This window comes from Chiloscyllium punctatum, chromosome 7 (genome assembly GCF_047496795.1).
Source record: "Chiloscyllium punctatum isolate Juve2018m chromosome 7, sChiPun1.3, whole genome shotgun sequence".
Taxonomy (NCBI): Eukaryota; Metazoa; Chordata; class Chondrichthyes; order Orectolobiformes; family Hemiscylliidae; genus Chiloscyllium; species Chiloscyllium punctatum.
The window spans coordinates 122,746,047-122,764,640 of NC_092745.1; the positions used below are offsets into that span (position 1 = coordinate 122,746,047).

The 18,594-nt window shown below is 44.1% G+C and overlaps 1 protein-coding gene across 1 annotated transcript in view; it reads right to left on the bottom strand.

Annotated features, from left to right (window-relative positions):
• Nucleotides 1-18,594, bottom strand: part of pigk (phosphatidylinositol glycan anchor biosynthesis, class K) — a 123,693-nt gene that overhangs the window by 73,915 nt on the left and 31,184 nt on the right. The window contains exon 9 of the mRNA XM_072574755.1: nt 1,087-1,259. Within this exon, the coding sequence (XP_072430856.1) occupies nt 1,087-1,259 (173 nt within the window). The remainder of the gene's footprint in view (nt 1-1,086; nt 1,260-18,594) is intronic.

Here is an 18,594-nt window from a genome sequence, read left to right on the forward strand (position 1 = left end):
CACAAGCAACCACTTCCTCCAACGCCAATGCTCAGCAGTTGCCATCTACAAGATGCACTGCAGAAATTCACCAAAATTTCTTCGACAACACCTTCAAAACCCATGATCACTTACATCCAGGAGGAGAAGTCGAAAGGTGCTGCACTGGAAAAGCACAGCAGGTCAGACAGCATCTGCAGAGTAGGAGAATCGATGTTTCAGGCATAAACCCTTCATCGGGAATGGGGTTTGGGGAGCTGAGAGATAAATTGGGGGAATGTGGGGTTGAGGGGGGAAGGAAGTTGGAAAAGCGATCGCCCTTACTTGACCTGTCCCACCTGTTCATCTTCCTTCCCACCTATCCACTCCACCCTCCGCTCCGACCTGGCAGCCCCTTCCTGCTTCTACCTATCGCCTTCCCAGCTACCTTCCCTCCAGCCCACCCCCCCCCCCCTCCTATCAATCTTTCAGCCCCCTTTCCCCACAAACCCAGACACACACCCCACATTCCTGATGAAAGTTTAACGCCCAAAACATCGACTCTCCTGCTCCTCGGATGCTGCCTGACCTGCTGTGCTTTTCCAGCGCCACACTCTCGACTCTGACTCGCCAGCATCTGCAGTCCTCACTTTCTCCTAGGAGGAGACGGGCAATGCTGATAGATTGGAACACCATCACCTGCAAGTTCCATTCCAACCCAATCACCATCCAGACTTAGAAATATATCGCTGTTCCTTCAGTGTCACTTGGTTCAAAATCCTGGAATTGCCTCCCCAAGGGCACGGGGGTGTACCCATGCCAAATGCACTGCAGCGGTTCAAGATGGTAGCTCACCTCCAACCTCTCAGGGGCAACTAGTCAATAAACGTCAGCCTAGTCAGCGATGCCCATGACCCATGAATGAATTTTAAAAAGTCTTCATCCAACTGCACGACTGCACATTAGCCTATCCTTAACCTTTTGCAAGTCACAATGCTGTGGTTTTACAGGGAAAAAAAAACTTATGGCATATTTTCTAAGAACAATTCAGCTAATCTGCTAGGGCCCATGCTACTACCCGCTGCTTATAGACACATACACATGGAGGTAGCTAATCCATATGCTTACCTCTGCTCGGTTTCAGTGTCATTCTGGGTCAGTCGGATGATATCACTTGTTATTTCCACCTTGCGCACACTGCCAAAGAAGTCTGTAATGAGAACGCTTCTGGGGTCCCTCTGAAACAGGACACTCCTGTGCCCTGGAGTAGAAACGCACAGGCTTGGGGGGCAAACTTTGAACTGCAAGACAAGAGAAAGCAGAAAGCAAAGTGATCACCACAAAGATGTTACAACATGAACAAGTTTGCATCAAGCTTACAAGCACAAAGGACACAGGGCTCAGAATCAGTCCGGCAATTTCCTGAATCTGTATAATGGGCACAGTACTAAAAAGCTGGGCCACTTCAGTTTCTAGTCAATGGCAACTCCCATGATGCTAATAGCTGGGGATTCAGTGATAGAAATGCTGTTGAGTTGCAAGCTGAGAAGTTTAGATTCTCTTGTTGAATGTGGTCATTGTCTGCATTTGTATAACCCCATTGTTACTTGCCATTTATCAGCCCACATAATGCTGTGCAGGTCTTGCTACATTTGGACACAGTTTCAGCATCTGTGGAATTGCAAGAGGCATTGAACACAGTTCCCCTGAAATGCCACCATCTGACCCTTTTGTATACAATCCTGATTTTTGTGGCCTGGGGTGCTGCAATGCTTCATTATCTGAGGAGTTTTGAACACTGCAATCATTAACGTATGTCACCATGTCTGACCTTACAATGAATATAGGAACAGGTCCTTCAGCCCACAATGTCTATCAACCACAATGTCATTCTAAACTTATCCAAACTGCCTGCATATGGTCTGTTTCCTTCTATACCCTGCCTGTCTAAATGCCTCAAACATTGCTGTTGTGTCTGCTTCTAACACCTCCTCCTATAAACACATTCCAGGCACCTACCATCTTCCGTGTAAAATACTTGCCTTGCACATCTCCTTTAAATTATCCCCTCTCACCTTAAACCTAGTATTTGACATTTGTATCCTGGGACAAAGACTCTGATTATCCAGCCTATTCATATCCCTCATAATATTATTTACTTTTATCGAGTAACTCCTCATCCTCCGAAGGTCTAGCAAAAAAAATGCATGTTTGTCGATTTGCTCCTCATAGTTAACATGCTCCAGTCCAAACAACATCCTGGGGTAAAACTCTTGCACCCTCTCCAATGCCTCCCTCCCCTCCTATAGTGTGGGGACCAGAACTGCATACAATACTTAAAAGGCGGCCTAACTAAAGATTTATACAGCTGCAATATGAGTTGCCAACTTTTATATTGAATTTGTTGTTTGGACAATTGAAGAGCGTGATGCTGGAAAAGCACAGCAGGCCAGGCAGCATCTGAGAAGCAAGAGAATCGCCATTTCGGGCATAAGCCCAGCTAATGCCCAAATCGTCAGTTCTCCTGTTCCTCAGATACTACCTGGCCTGTGCTTTTCCAGCACCACACTCTCGATTCTGATCTCCAGCATCTGCAGTCCTCATTTTCCTCCCCGACCAACAAAGGCAAGCACATTGCACACCTTCTTTATCGATGTATCCATAATCACTTTCAGAGAGCTATGGACTCGGTATGTCAATGCTCCTAAGGGTCCTGCCATTGACCAAATGCTTTCCTCTTGCATTTGACCTCCCAAAATTGCATCACCTCACACTTGATCAGATTAAAAGCTCATCTGCTATTTCTCCACCCAACTTTCCAACTAATCTTTATCCTGCTGGATCCTTTGACAACCTTCCTCAATATCCACTCTACCAATTTTCATCTTGTCCATTAATCAGACATCTACATTTTCATCCACATCATTCATATATATTACAAACAGCAGAGGTCCTAGCACCTGTGGAACACCATTAGTAAGAGACGCCCAGTCATAAAACCACCCCTCCACAACTACCCTCCTATCTTCTATGACCAAGCCAATTTTGTACCCAATTTAGCAACTCACCATGAATGCCAAATGACTTAATTTTCTGGACCAGCCTACCATGAGGGACCTTGTCAAATGCTTCAGTGAAGTCCAGGTAGACAACGTGCACTGCCCTAACCTCATCATTGACCTTCATCACTTTCTCAAAAGACTAAATCAAAGCTGAGGGACAAGACCTCCCCTGCACAAAGGCATGCTGACTATCCCTAATTAGCTAGGAGAAAGTGAGGACTGCAGATGCTGGAGACCAGAGTTGAAAAGTGTGGTGTTGGAAAAGCGCAGCAGGCCAGGCAGCATCTGAGGACCAGGAGAATCGACGTTTCGGGCATAAGCCCTTCTCCATGTACTCACCCCCACACTCCGGATTCCTCAACCGTTCCTGAACCTTCTCGCAACCTCTCGGCCGCTGCAGCCACCACTGCTGTAGCGAACGGTGACGTCACTTCCGCCCCCACCGCTGCACAAACAACCATCACCGACTATGCAGCCTCCGCGATCGCTGGCCCAGGCAACCGCCTCCACGATCGCCAGGAAGACCATCGCTGGTGAAGAAGGGCTTAGGCCCGAAATGTCGATTCTCCTGCTCCTCGGATGCTGCCTGGCCTGCTGCGCTTTTCCAGAACCACACTTTTTAACTCTATCTCTAATTAGCTCATTGTTTTCCAAATGGAGGGGCAATCATTGATGAAGTGGCTGAAGATGGTTCGGTCTTGGACAGTATGACAATGAACTCCTGTCTTAGAGCGGGGGGGAGAGGTATTAATCTCTTCTCTTCACAGCCATTTTCCCCTGAGCTAGGGATGGCTCCAACTAATGGGAATATCTCCCCATCAAACAACCTCCCCCACCGCCATTCTCAATGACCAGTTTTGCTCAGTTACTGCTGCCTTCATATCAAGGACAGTCACTCCCACTTCACTTCAGGAGTTCAGCTCTGACCTGATTGTTCAGATCAAGACTGTAATGAGATCAGAAGCCAAATCGCCCGAGCAAACCCGAACTTTGTATGTCTTTGATGATTTTGAACACTGCGTGCAGTTCTCTTCACCACATTACCAGAAGGCCGTGGCTGCACTGGAGACAGTGCAGAGGAGATTCACTAGGAGGTTGCCTGGGATGGAAAGACTCCGTTATTTCTTTGAGATGGTGACCAAATAGGTGGATGAGGGTAAAGCAGTTGATGTGGTGTATATGGGTTTCAGTAAGGCGTTTGATAAGGACCCCATGGTAGGCTATTGCACAAAATATGGAGGCATGAGATTGAAAGTGATTTAGCAGTTTGGATCAGAAATTGGCCAGCCGTAAGAAGACAGAGGGTGGTGGTTGATAGGAAATGTTCATCATGGAGTTCAGTTACTAGTGGGATACTGCAAGATCGATTTTGGGTCCACTGTTGTTTGCCATTTATACAAATGACCTGGATGAGGGCATAGAAGGATGGGTTAGTAAATTTGCAGATGACAATTAAAGTCGATAGAATTGTGGATCGTGACAAAGGATGTTGTAGGTTACAGAGGGACAAAGATAAGCTGCAGAGCTGGGCTGAGAGGTGGCAAATGGAGTTTAATGCAGAAAAGTGTGAGGTGATTCACTTTGGAAGGAGCAACAGGAATGCAGAGTACTGGGCTAATGGTAAGATTCTTGGTAGTGTCCAGGTACATCGATCCTTGAAAGTTGCCACCTAGGTTGATAGGATTGTTAAAAAGGCATAGGGTGTGTTCGCTTTTATTGGTAGGGGGATTGAGTTTCAGAACCATGAGATCATGCTGCAGCTGTAGAAAACTCTGGTGCAACCACATTTGGAGTATTGCGTACAGTTCTGGTCACCGCATTATAGGAAAGATGTGGAAGCTTTGGAAAGGGTTTAGAGGAGATTTACTAGGATGTTGCCTGGTATGGAGGGAAGGTCTTACAAGAAAGGCTGAGGGACTTGAGGCTGTTTTCGTTAGAGAGAACAAGGTTGAGAGGCGACTTAATTGAGACATATAAGATAATCAGAGGGTTAGATAGGGTGGACGGTGAGAGCTTTTTTCCTCGGATGGCGATGGCTAACACATGGGGACATAGCTTTACATTGAGGGGTGATAGATATAGGACAGATATCAGAGGTAGTTTCTTTACTCAGAGTAGTAGGGCCATGGAACGCACTGCCTGCAGCAGTAGTAGACTTGCCGACTTTAAAGGCTTTTAAATGGTCATTGGACAGAGATATAGACGAGAATGGAATACTGAAGATTAGATGGGCTTCAGATTTGTTCCACAGGTCGGTACAAGGGCCGAAGGGCCTGTACTGCGGTGTAATGTTCTATGTTGTATTAGGACAGACTGGGTTTGTTTTCCTTGGAGCAGAAGAGGCTGTAGGGAGATCTGAATGTGTTGTACAAAATTATGACAGACATAGACAGGGCAGATCACAAGAATTGTTTCCCCATGGCAGACATGTTTAAGAGCAGAGGGGATAAATTTAAGGTAAGGAGTGAGTGGTTGATAGGGAATCTGAGGAAAAACATTTGACCCAGAGGGTGACAGAAAGATGGAATGTGCTGCCTGAGCGGGTGGAGGAGTCCGGGACTCTTGCAACATTTAAGAAGCATCTGGACGAGCACTTAAAATACCAGGGCATAGTAGCCAAGTGCAAGTTTGTTGTTTGTTAGTTGGCACAGGTGGGCCAAAGAGCCTGTTTGTGTGCTGTATGACTCTATGGCTTCAATTAAATAACTCCTCAATCTCTCAGCCTAAAGGGATGCAAGCAAAGTTGAATAAAACTGTCTCTAAGGCCTTCTAGAATACTGGCAAATTTGAACTGTGTCCATTTCTAACACCAATATTTTTTCCCCAAAATGCAATACCAAAAACAGAACCCAGCAGTTCAGATGAAATCTAGCTAAGGCTCTAACTGAACCATTAATTCTGTACTTTTGAATCCCAGATTCCTCTAATTAAAACAAATGCAATTCACTATTAGACCACATTATTACTATTCAACACCAGAACTTTAAAACCAATAGAAATGGGAACAAAAAGAAAAGCAGAAATTGTTGGAAAATCTGTGGAGAGAAATCAAAGTTTCAGAACAAGCGTCACTGGACCAGAAATGTTAACTCTGCTTTCTCTCCACAGATGCTGCTAGACCTGTAGAGCTTTTTCAGTAGTTTGTTTTTGTTTCTGATTTTCAGCATCTGCAGTTCTTGTTTTTTCTGTTTAATGTAAATGGGAACAGGTTTAAAATGATTTGCAAAAGATGAAAATGTGATGTGTTCATACAGCACATGGTTCGCGATTGTGAAATATGGTAGATGCAGATTCAATTGAGATATTCAAGAGGGTTATTGGACGATGATCTGAACAGAAACAATGTGCAAGAGCACCTGGCAAAAGTCACAATGCTCATTTGGAGAACAGATGCGGGCATGATGGGCTGAATGGCCTCCTACTGTACCTTTAATGATTTTGTGACTGTGAAATCAGTATAAGCAATTACGCTAAGAGGAAACACATTCTGTTTCATGGAATAAGGTTACTGTTGGCCAAGCCAGTATTTGTTACTTTATTCCTCACAGCCTTTGTACCAAAGTGACCTGCTGTCCCATGTCAGGAGGCAGATTAGGGTCAACCACATTGCTGTGGGTCTGGAGTCACATGTAGGTCAATTTCCTTTCTTAAAGGAAACTGATGGTTTTTTTATGATTATCAACAATAGTTTCTTGGGCACAATTACTAAGCTTAGAATTAGATTCCATGCATTTTTAAATTGAATTCAAATTAAACCAGCTGCTGTGCTAGGTTTTGAACTTGTGCCCCAGAGCATTAATTAACCTGGATCTCATGATTACTAGGCCAGTAGTCACTATGTTAGTCTCTCCTAGAAGCAGCTATATTCCTTCCTTAAACCACTCCTTAAAATGTTAAATAATGAAATCTGGAGTCTTCACTTACACATATTTAAGAACATTTAATTGCAGAAGCTAGTACAAATACATCTAATGTCGCAATGGATATTTCCAAAGGTACAAGAATTACACTGCCGGTCTCAGCAATGGGGTAAAGTAAATGTTCGAGTGCACCGGAAATTTAACATGTGAATTTTACACCTTTCAGAATTGGCATCAATTCTGGAAATATGGCCAAGTAGCACTTTCACATGGGGTAGAACTGTGCTGATGAGCAGTGATGGATTCAGCCAGGGTGTCTGTTAAATCAGCACAAAAGACTGAAGAAATGTGAACACAGTGTAAAAGTTACTCTAGTTAGTTAAGCCCAAGCCTTGGTCTCCACAAACACAGCTCTTTGTTAATGAAGTTGCTTTGCGTCAATATCCACGTTAACGTAGTAAGCACAAAATAGATACATCAGGTAGATTTTACAGATAGCTTTTTCCTCCAAATCAGAAAATATCAGTTGAAATCCCACCTTGGGACCACAGTGTAGAATCCAGGCTCATACTTGGAACGTTGCACTTTCAGAGACCTTGCTTTGTGGAAAGGTTAAAGGAAGACATAGTCTTGCTCTTCCAATGGCTCAGAAAGTGAAAGAAGCCAGCATACTATTTAAGGAGCAGAAAGTTCAAAAGTCTATGCCAACATTCTCTCATGAAGCAATATCACAAAGAATAGATTATTCAGCAGGTAATCTTTACATAGATACCAGAATTTCCTGTATAAATTACTGAAAGTCAAAGTATTTTATATAAATTCTTTTTGAAGCATTTTGACAGTAAATGTAAGATAAATGTCTGGGTCTTCTGTTTAAATATTGCACTTGCATAATTTTTAAGAATCCAGTTCATTGCATTTATCTATTTTGCTGATCAATAAAGCATCCAAGTCCTATCATTCTTCTAAAGTGAAGCTACTGCTTTCATCTCTGATTCAATAAAATGTCAAAACCAAGTCTGTTCTTAAAAAGATCCATTTCACAGACACTCTGTAATTCAAAAGGATGATTCAAAAGGATGATTGCCAAATGCTTACACAATCCTTTTCATCTAAACTAAAGGGTAAATATCAGGCCTTGAGGAAAATGTTGAAGTAACCCCACAGAGGCTCGTATCCCAAGTCTCCCTTTATGTCCACGTGCACTGTACCTGACACTGACCCAGCTAGCTCAGAGCGGCTCCTAAGATGAACAGAACCCCAACACTCCTGTCTATTTCTGTCAGCCGGGGCTCCCTTATTGGACCAGATTAACAGCCCCAATCATGGAACTCGTATTCTATAACATCCACCTGGCTAACCTTGTCCCAATCAATCCAAATGTGTTGGCGCATGTCAAAGTCATATTCCTACCGTAACTACAGTGGCTCCAGTGTGCACATTCCTAAGAGATGCATCAGAGTTTTCAAACACACCTTCCAAAGTCATAACCTTTACCTCCTAGAAAGTGGAGGGTCCATAGGAGCACCATTATCTACACGATTCCCTCCAAGTCCCATACCATCCTGACTTGGAAAGACCAGATAAACATTTATACAGATGCAGTAATGTTTCTGAGGGATCAACACATACGCTCAATCTGGGTCCCATAAAAGACCATCACAATAACAGTAAACAAACCAGTAACATTACAGCTGCCACATTGGCACTGGGAGATCTCACATTACAGACATCATCGATATGGTGAGATCTCCCAGTCTGAAGTCACGCTCTCCATTTGTTACAATCGCCTCCATCCATGCAGCCTCTCACATGAACATGGACAATAATGCCTTGCTGAAATTTCTCTGTGGGGAGAGTTTGACATCTGAGCATCTCCATCTGCCTTAAGTTTTTTTGTCGCCCATCACGCATAATGGAACCATATCCTTGCATGACCACCTGTTTTTACAAGGACAGTCCTTGGTAACAGTTTCGTTTGTTGGAACACTGAAGTTCAATTGGTGTTTCTGTTAGATTTCAGTGCAGGAGAAAGTGAGGACTGCAGATACTGGAGATCAGAGTTGAGAGTGTGTTGCTGAGAAAGCACAGCAGATCAGGCAGCATCCGCGGAGCAGGAGAATTGACATTTTGGGCATAAGTTCTTCATCAGCTCTTCATCGATTCTCCGGCTCCTCAGATGCTGCCTGACCTGTTGTGCTTTCCCAGCACCACACTTTTGACTCTGATTTCCAGTGCAGACTAACTGATATATATTCATCCCCCCACACAATGACAAAACATTAGAATTTGATGACTATGCCTTCAGGTTCAGGAGGTAAGTGCTGTGTGAAATAACTTTTTACCCTGTGTGAAATAACTCCACAGAGGCCAGTACCCCTTCACCAAATCATCCTTTATTTACACATGGAGAGTCACGGAGAGGATGGTGCATGTGTGGAATGGGCTGCCAGAGGAAGTGGTGGAGACTGGTACAAGTGCTACATTTAAAAGGCATCTGGATGGGTATATGAACAGGAAGGGTTTGAAGGGATATGGGCCGGGTGCTGGCAGGTGGGACTAGATTGGGTTGGGATATCTGGTCAGCACAGACGTGTTGGGCCGAAGGGTCTGTTTCTGTGCTGTACATCTCTATGACTCTTGTGATTATGACACCCATCCAGCTCCCTCAGAGCCAGCTCTCAGAGTGAACGGGATGTCTGACACACCTGCTTATATCTGTCAGTCAGGGCTCCCTGATTGGACCAGATTACCAGCCCCAATCAGGGAACTCGTGTTCCACAATGTCCTCTTGGCTGACCTTGTTATAATCATTACACTGTGAAATGTTGATTTCTGATGGAGTCCTAAAGTCCCTTTCATGAATGCACCCACATTCGATTTCTTTTGTGTAATGTCTTCCCTTTTCTAAGAGAGTTAAGTCAGCTGCCTCTGTGGCTAATAGCAGGACCATTTAGCCAATGCTCATTAGCTCGCACTGCCACTCATTCTCCAATTTAAACTGAGCTGGATATTGATTACTCTTCTTCAAAGCCATAATGATAGAGCATGAGCAACACATTAATCTTGTTGACTAGCTGACAGAAGGAAAATCTAAAAGGTGAGATGGGGGTGGGTGCAGGGGGCAGGGAGAATGTTTAAAGGACGTGTGTAAGGCAAGTTTTTTTTTTACACAAAAGATTGTAATGTGGTGCCGGGGAAGGTAGTAGAAGCAAATACAATAGCAACATTTATGAGGTGGTTAGACAGATACATGAGCAGGCAGGGGAGAGAGAATTCTTGATGGAGGGCTTATGTGCGAAATATCAACTCTCCTGCTCCTCAGACACTGCCTGACCTGCTGTACTTTTCCAGCACCACACTCTTGATCTAATTTCCAGCATCTGCAGTCCTCACTTTCACCAGGGTAGAGAGGGGTATGGAACATATGCAAGCAGATGGGATTAGTTTAGAACAGCATCATGGTCGGAACTGACCTGGTGGGCTGAAGGGCCTGTTTCTGTGCTCTACTGTTCTATGGTCTACACATGGCTTTTATTAAACTATAGAAAGCAATTAGTAATGAATAATTGATCGCTGACTGATCAATAGTTGGAAAACTAGGGTCAACTTTCAAGATTAACCTTATACGAATATTTACCATAAACGTCTGTTCTTGCAGCTTACTCGAATTCCCTTTCTAATAACACTACAGCCGACCATATACACTGTGCACAACCTTCTCACAAGTTAGTAATGATCTAACCTGTACACGGCAAGGCTCAATGAACAGTAAAATAAATGAGCATTTAATCCCCTTTTGCTGGCATTGTTCAAGGGAAGAACAACCAGAACAGCCAACAGCAGACATAAATGAATGAAATGTTTAAAACGATTAAAGAATGTGATAGGAATGATAGATAGAAACCTTGCCCTCTGATGGGGGAATCCAGAAAAAATTAAGTGTAAACTGAAAATTAGAGCAATGTTGTTCAGGGCTGATGTCAAGCAGCACTTATTTCTTTTTTTTAATGACACCATTCGGTCCATCTATTACCTAGTGCCAATTTTCTGCCTTGTCCCCATATTCCCTTCACTTTATTGCTATTCAATAAAGCCAGACAACGCCCTCTTAAATGCCTCGTCACTGCTTCCACTTCACTCTGAATGGTCACTGGACCCAAAACTTTAGCTCTACTTTATCTCCACAGATGCTGCCAGTCGTGCTGAGTGTTTCTGTTCCTTTTTTCCAGCTTCCTGAAGGATGTTTTATTGACTCGTGCAATGTCAGAGTCACTGGGTTGGACAGTATTCATTGCCCATCTCTAACTGCTGCGGAGAGGGATGGTGGTGAACAAAGTACTATAGTTCTTGTGGTGTAAGGACACCCACAGTGCTGGTCAGGAGGGAGTTTCAGGACTTTGTGTGACAGTGGCAACAATGTAAGAATGGTGATATGGTTCTAAGTCAGGATGGTAATGGGTTTGGGGAAAACTTGGTAATAGTAGGGATCAGCTGACCTTGTCCTTGCAGCTGTGGGTTTGGAAGGTGCTGTTGAAGAAGCCTTGGTGAATGACCGCATTGCACCTTGTAGACAGCGCACACTAATGCCACCATGAGCCATAGAAACTGCTAATGAATAACATACAGAAATCGCTTTGGCTCCACTGATTTACAGTATCAGGGCTTGTCATGAAATCTTGAACTAACAGAAATCCTTTGGTATAGCTACCACTTTCTCCTGGTAGCTGGAGGCTTCTCAATGAGCTTCATTCTGCTTTCATTTTTCGGCCCAGTTCTGATTTGGGTGAGTGTTTCCTTCACCAAATCACTCTCTCCGAGGCTAGGAGTAGACTCAGAGTCAGTGAAAAGTTTTATCTTCCAGTCTGCCCACTCAAATAAGTGAGCTCGATATTTCACCTGGCTTTCTCAGAATCAGCAATACAATAAAGTGCCAAGATTAAAACACACTGCTCATGTGCAAAACAATTCACATCTGCACAGCACTCCTCATGTGAAGCGTATTTCTCAGCTCACTACACAATTCTTCAGGAGGCTGATTGTGTTTAAATTCTTTCAGCCATAGATTTTTATCCGTTCTTGTGGGTTTTTACAACGTAAAACATTCCTTCACGATAAAAAAAAAACACAATTTCAAAGATAGGCACCACATTCTAAATGACTTCTTGAGCTTCCAGCAGAGAGGATAACTTTTTTTCCTCTGGATCTGCAAGTATTATTGTCAAAACAACCCGGCCTTTTACTGATGGCGAGCTCCGTATGAGCAACACTCAATGTCTGCAGAATATGTTACTGCATGAACACACAGCTAATTCCAGGAAAACTGCTCCATTCCAGGTTCACAAAATGTTATGTTGGTTTATAATGTTTCATCTATCAGCTGGGGCTCAGCAGGTAACGCTTGTGCCTCAGAATCAAAAGGTTGTGGAATCAAATCCCACTCTCACAACTTAAATGTATAATGCTGGCTGTCACTTCATGGGAGCATACATATTATTTGAGAGCCTCGAGGGGAAGGCCAGAGGCCTGGTACAGACTGAAGGATGGGTGCTGCTGGCATGGACTGTGTTTTGAACTGTTCATTTTTATTTTCTAACTTATTCCTATGATTTGTAATGCTGGACTTTTAACTTGTTTATTTTCCCAATTTTTCTTCCCGAGAACATCTACTGAAGAATCCATACCTGAGTACACTGTACCTAAGACGGTGCCGTAAGTGGCAACTTGTAAACTCTTCACTGTATTCATTTGCATACGTGACAATAAAGCTAATTCAATTCAATATTAGGAACAGGAGTAGGTCATTTGAGGCCTCCAAGCCTGGTATGCCATTTACTGTAAAAAGGCCATGGCTGGTCAGATTGTGTCATCAACTCCAGTATTTTTTAGATTAGATTACTTACAGTGTGGAAACAGGCCCTTCGGCCCAACAAGTCCACACTGACCCGCCGAAGCGCAACCCACCCAGACCCATTCCCCTACATTTACCCCTTCACCTAACACTACAGGCAACTTAGCATGGCCAATTCACCTGACCTGCACATTTTTGGATTGTGGGAGGAAACCCACGCAGACATGGGCAGAATGTGCAAACTCCACACAGAGAGTCGCCTGAGACGGGAACTGAACCCGAGTCTCTGGCGCCGAGAGGCAGCAGTACTAACCACTGTGCCACCCACTTCTTGCCTATTCTCCCAATGCCCTTTAATTCCATTACTAGTCATATCACAGCAGAGCTGAGGGAGCAGAGAAATGATGTTAACCCAAGACCACATTGGCCTACTTAGTCAGTTATTAAAGATCTCATGGCTTTATTCTAAGGCAGTTGTCCCCAGTGTCATGGCCAAATACTTATCCCTCTATAAACAAGGTTAAAACAACAAGTTATGAGAACATTGCTCCATTGCAACTTCAGAGACCTTGCTCTTTGCAAATTGGCTGCATGTTTCTCAAGAAAGCTTCACAAACACTTGTTCACTAGCCTTGCACCACTTTGGGGCATCCCAAGGTCACGAAAGGCACTACGTAAATGCACATTCTCTCATTTAATTTCCCACTGCTCCTTCCGCACAATGCAGACAACAAAAACAAATGCATTTTCCATCCTACATTTACTGGGTTATGAACGCCCCATACAAAATTGTTGCAGCTCGACGGAAAACGAGAATAAGGAAAAACAGAAAGGGCTGGAGAAACCTCAGCAGGTTTGATACCATTTCTGGACACAGAAACAGAGTTATCACTGCTGAAAATATGAAGGGAGTCTCAACATGCTGGCTATTGGCACCCTTGCCTGGAGAAACCATGATGGTTATTGGTACCCTCACCTGGAGAAGTTATGATGGCTATTGGCACCCTCACCTGGAGAAGCCATGATGGTTATTGGTACCCTCACCTGGAGAAGTTATGATAGCTATTGGCACCCTCACCTGGAGAAGCCATGATGGTTATTAGCAGCCTCACCTGGAGAAGCCATGATGGTTATTGGCAGCCTCACCTGGAGAAGCCATGGTGCCTATTGGTACTCTCACCTGGAGAAGCCACGATGGCTATTGGCACCCTCACCTGGAGAAGCTATGATGGCTATTGGTACTCTCACCTGGAGAAGCCATGATGGTTATTGGCACCCTCACCTAGAGAAGCCATGATGGCTATTGGCACCCTCACCTAGAGAAGCCATGATGGCTATTGGTACTCTCACCTGGAGAAGCCATGATGGTTATTGGCACCCTCACCTGAAGAAGCCATGATGGCTATTGGCACCCTCACCTAGAGAAGCCATGATGGCTATTGGCAACCTCACCTAGAGAAGCCATGATGGCTATTGGTACTCTCACCTGGAGAAGCCATGATGGCTATTGGTACTCTCACCTGGAGAAGCCATGATGGTTATTGGCACCCTCACCTGAAGAAGCCATGATGGTTATTGGTACCCTCACCTGGAGAAGCCATGGTACTTTCACCTGGAGAAGCCATGGTACTCTCACCTGGAGAAGCCATGATGTTTATTGGCACCCTCACCTGGAGAAGCCATGATGGTTATTGGCAGCCTCATCTAGAGAAGCCATGATGGTTTTTGGCAGCCTCACCTGGAGAAGCCATGATGGTTATTGGCAGCCTCATTTAGAGAAGCCATTATGGTTTTTGGCAGCCTCACCTGGAGAAGCCATGATGGTTTTTGGCACCCTCACCTGGAGAAACCATGAGGCAGCTGATGCAAAAATGGGATTGAGAAAATATCGCACACTTGATATCTAGAACTCGGGGCCAAGCAGCCTCAGAGGAGCAGAGTAAAGCGATCTTTAATTTGCATCTAACTGCATCATGGTTGCATCTGACCTGGAGTATTCAGTGCCAAAACCAAGGGTCCAAAATGGAAAGAGTGAAAGTCCCCAGCAGGAACATCTCTCACCTTCAGTACAAGATGATTAAAATCCAGCACTGTGTCTGCAGCCTTATTAACACGAGGACTGAAGCCAACTAATTAAACCAAAGTTCAGCTATTGACTTTAATCCAAAGTCAATGTTGTCACTTCATCAAATTTTTAGGCCGTCTTTTATTTGTGAACACTGATGGAAAATTTTACAGACACGAACTTTGCCAGTAAAATTCCATTGAATGTTATTCATCACTCAGGCTTCATATTTATTCGCTTTCAAAAACCTGTTTTAATATATGGGCTAACCAAATTTCACAACGACGAACTGGTTGAGATGGAGAAATTGCTTTTAAAAAATGAGCATTTTTATGACTTCACCCATGATTCATATCAAATTGGTAATCCAAAAATCAGTATGGGATCAGCAGAAATTTCATTTGATCGAATATCTGAAAGATCGAAGTTATGGATTTTTGGTTCTTAACCACTGACTCCATTCATATCTAAGATTCCAAAGAGATCTTGATCAATTGGGTCAATGGACTGAGGAGAGGCAGATGGAGTTTAATTTGGATAAATGTGAGGCATTGCATTTGGTAAAACAAACAAGGGCTGGACTTATACAATTAAAAGTAGTGCCCTGAATAGTGTTGTAAAACAGAGAGACCTAAAGGTTCAGATGCATAATTCTTTGAAAATTACATCGCAGGTAGACAGGATGATTAAAAAGGCATTTAGCAGCACACTTGCATTCATTGCTCAGACCTTGAGTAAAGGAGTTGAGGCGTTATGTTGAGGTTATCCAGGAAACTGCTGAAGTTTCTTCTGGGGTACTGTGCGCTGTTCTGGTTGCCCTGCTATAGGAAAGCTATTATTAAACTGAAAAGATTTATCAGGTTGCTGCCAGGAACAGAGGGTGAGTTGTAAGGAGAGGCTGGATAGGCTGGGACGTTTTTCACTGGAGCGTAGGAGGCTGAGGGGTGACCTTATAGAGGTTTATAAAATCATCAGGGGCACAGATAAGGTGATAGCACCTTTTCCCTAAGGTGGGCAAGTTCAAAACCAGGGGACATATTTTTAAGGTGAGAGGAGAAAGCTTTAAAAAGGACATGAGGACAATAGAGAGTGGTTAGTGTAGTGGAATAAGCTCCCAGAGAAAGTGGTGGATACAGGTACAGTCACAACAATTAAAAGTCATTGGATAAGTACATGAATAAGGAAGGTTTGGAGGGATATGGGTCAAACACAGGCAGGTGGGATTAGTTTAGTTTGGGAACATGGTCAGCATGGACTGGTTGGACCGAAGGGTCTTACTCCGTGTTGTATGACTCGACCTCCTTGGTAAGAGAGTAAGCTAGTCTATTCACAATCCTGGTAACAACTTTGACCCAAAGACAAGATTTCAATCTCATTTCTGTCCTCTAAGACATCCATTTCCACCTTAGTGACACAGTTTGATTTCTCCCCTGACTCAGCATATCTACTGCTAGAACTGCTCATTCATGTCTTTGTTACCTCAAGACTCAACAGGTCCAATTCAATGGCACATTCTACCCTCGGTTAAGGGATGAAATTGACAACATCCAAAGATCTGCTGCCTGCATCTTAATTCGCACAAAGTCCTGTTTCCCATTCACTGCTGTGTTCACTGAGCTACACTGACTCTCACTCAAGCAACATCTTGATTTTAAAATTCTCATCCTTGCTTTCAAATGCCTTAGTGGTATGGCTCCTCCTGATCTCTGCAATCCCCTCCACCCCTACATGCTGACATGTCTGCATGCCTCTATTTCCAGCTTCTTCGATTTTGTTGTGGATTAATTTGGCTCCACACTCTGAAATACATTCCACACACTTTCCACTTTTCCTCCTCCATGACACCTATTAAACCCCATCATTTTAATTATGGCTTTTGTCACATGCCCTAATGTGGCCATATTTTGTAATCACACTTCACTGCTTAATGCCCTGTAATGCTTTAGAGCATTTCATCACATGACAGGTGTAGTAGAAACACAGCTTCTTATGATGGCTGCTCATCTCACTGAATGGCAGAATGAACCAAAACGGTACAGTCCTATTATTAGGTTAGTCAAAGCATAGTGCCCTTTATGTGTTGTACAAAGTGTCTAGTTTGAGCTAACATGCAGTGAGTGTCATAGGCTTGCAGTACTCTCCACCAAAGGCGGTTTACTAACCTTACACTGTGTTTTGTGGTAGATATCTTCTAATTAGTCTGTTCAGAGACATTATTACTTACCTCTGGAGCAGATGGGACCTGAACTCGTTGTAGACTAACTGATCAAGGTCAATTGCAAAGACTGACCACAGCTTCACTATTGTTGCATCAGGATTTTTGACAGTGAATTGTCTTGATCTTCCGATGGTGGCACAGGATGAGACAGAGGTGTTGGGTCTTTCCCCATCCATAATCCCTTTGAATGTATATTCCGGTTCTCAACCCCTCAACCTTTACCTCATTCAGAACTGAGTGAGTTATCAACTAAACCACGTTAGAGGAACAACAATTGGAGAGGTATTATAAAGTGACCAGGAGTCTGTCAGGGCTTTGGCTGTGCACTAAAGAACAGTGCTGACAAGGTCACAAGAAACAGGAACAGAGCAGATCATTTGGTCCCTCATCAATCACCATTAAAATTAATTATGGCATAATGCAATCCTATGGCATTACTTGGAATGGAAGAGTTCTCCTTGTAGTTCTGAAACTCCTATCATATAAGCAAATAATCCGGTTAGTTATAAGGGGCGGCACGGTGCCTCAGTGGTTAGCACTGCTGCCTCACAGTGTCAGGGACCGGGTTCGATTCCAGCCTCGGGCGACTGTCTGTGTGGAATTTGCACATTCTTTCCCTGTCTATGTGGCAGTTTCCTCCTACAGTCCAAAGATGTGCAAGTTAGGTGGATTGGCCATTCTAAATTGCTCAGTGTCCAGGGATGTGCAGGCTAGTTGGGTTATCCATGGGTAAATGGGAGGTGGGTCTTTGGAGGGTTGACGTAGACTTGATGGTCTGCTTCCACACTTTAGAGATTCTATGATTTTGTTACTACTCGTAGATTCTTGCTATGCTTACTCGGACTGTCACGTTTCCTCCACTGCAGGATCACATTTCAAAAATAGTTCATTGGCTGTGAAATGAATTGGGATTTCATCTCCAAAAGGCAGTGACGATAGAGGTTTAACATTCTTCCCATCACATGGCCGGTCAGCAATCTCTCCTGCTCTCACCACCTGCCATTGGTGCTCATGGGAAGGATTTGCAGGCTGACAGTCAGGCTGTTTGACTGTGTTATCAATTCACCTTCCTGAGCCATCAGGTCTAGAGTTGGGGCCAGAGCCTGAAGAAGCTTTTGATCAGAGGTAGAGGTCACTGCACACTGCGGTCCTCAACAGAACTGACGGCCAACCCAACCCTTACTGCCTTTCTGAGATGCAACTCAGGGCGGCACGGTGGCTCACTGATTATCACTGCTGCCTCACAGCGTCAGGAACCTGGGTTCGAGTCCAGCCTCAAGTGACTGTCTGTGTGGAGTTTGCACATTCTCCCCGTGTCTGCGTGGGTTTCCTCCCACAGACCAAAGATGTGCAGGTTAGACGAATTGGCCATGTTAAATTGCCCGTAGTGTTTGGGGATGTGTAGGTTAGGTGCATTAGTCAGGGGTAAATATAGGATAATAGGGTAGGGCAATGGGTCTGGGTGGGTTACTCTTTGGAGGGTCGGTGTGGACTTGTCGGGCCAAAGGGCCTGTATCCAGACTGTGGGGATTCTGCGACCATAACTAACAGCACCAACTTGGAGGTAGCCACGGATCTTT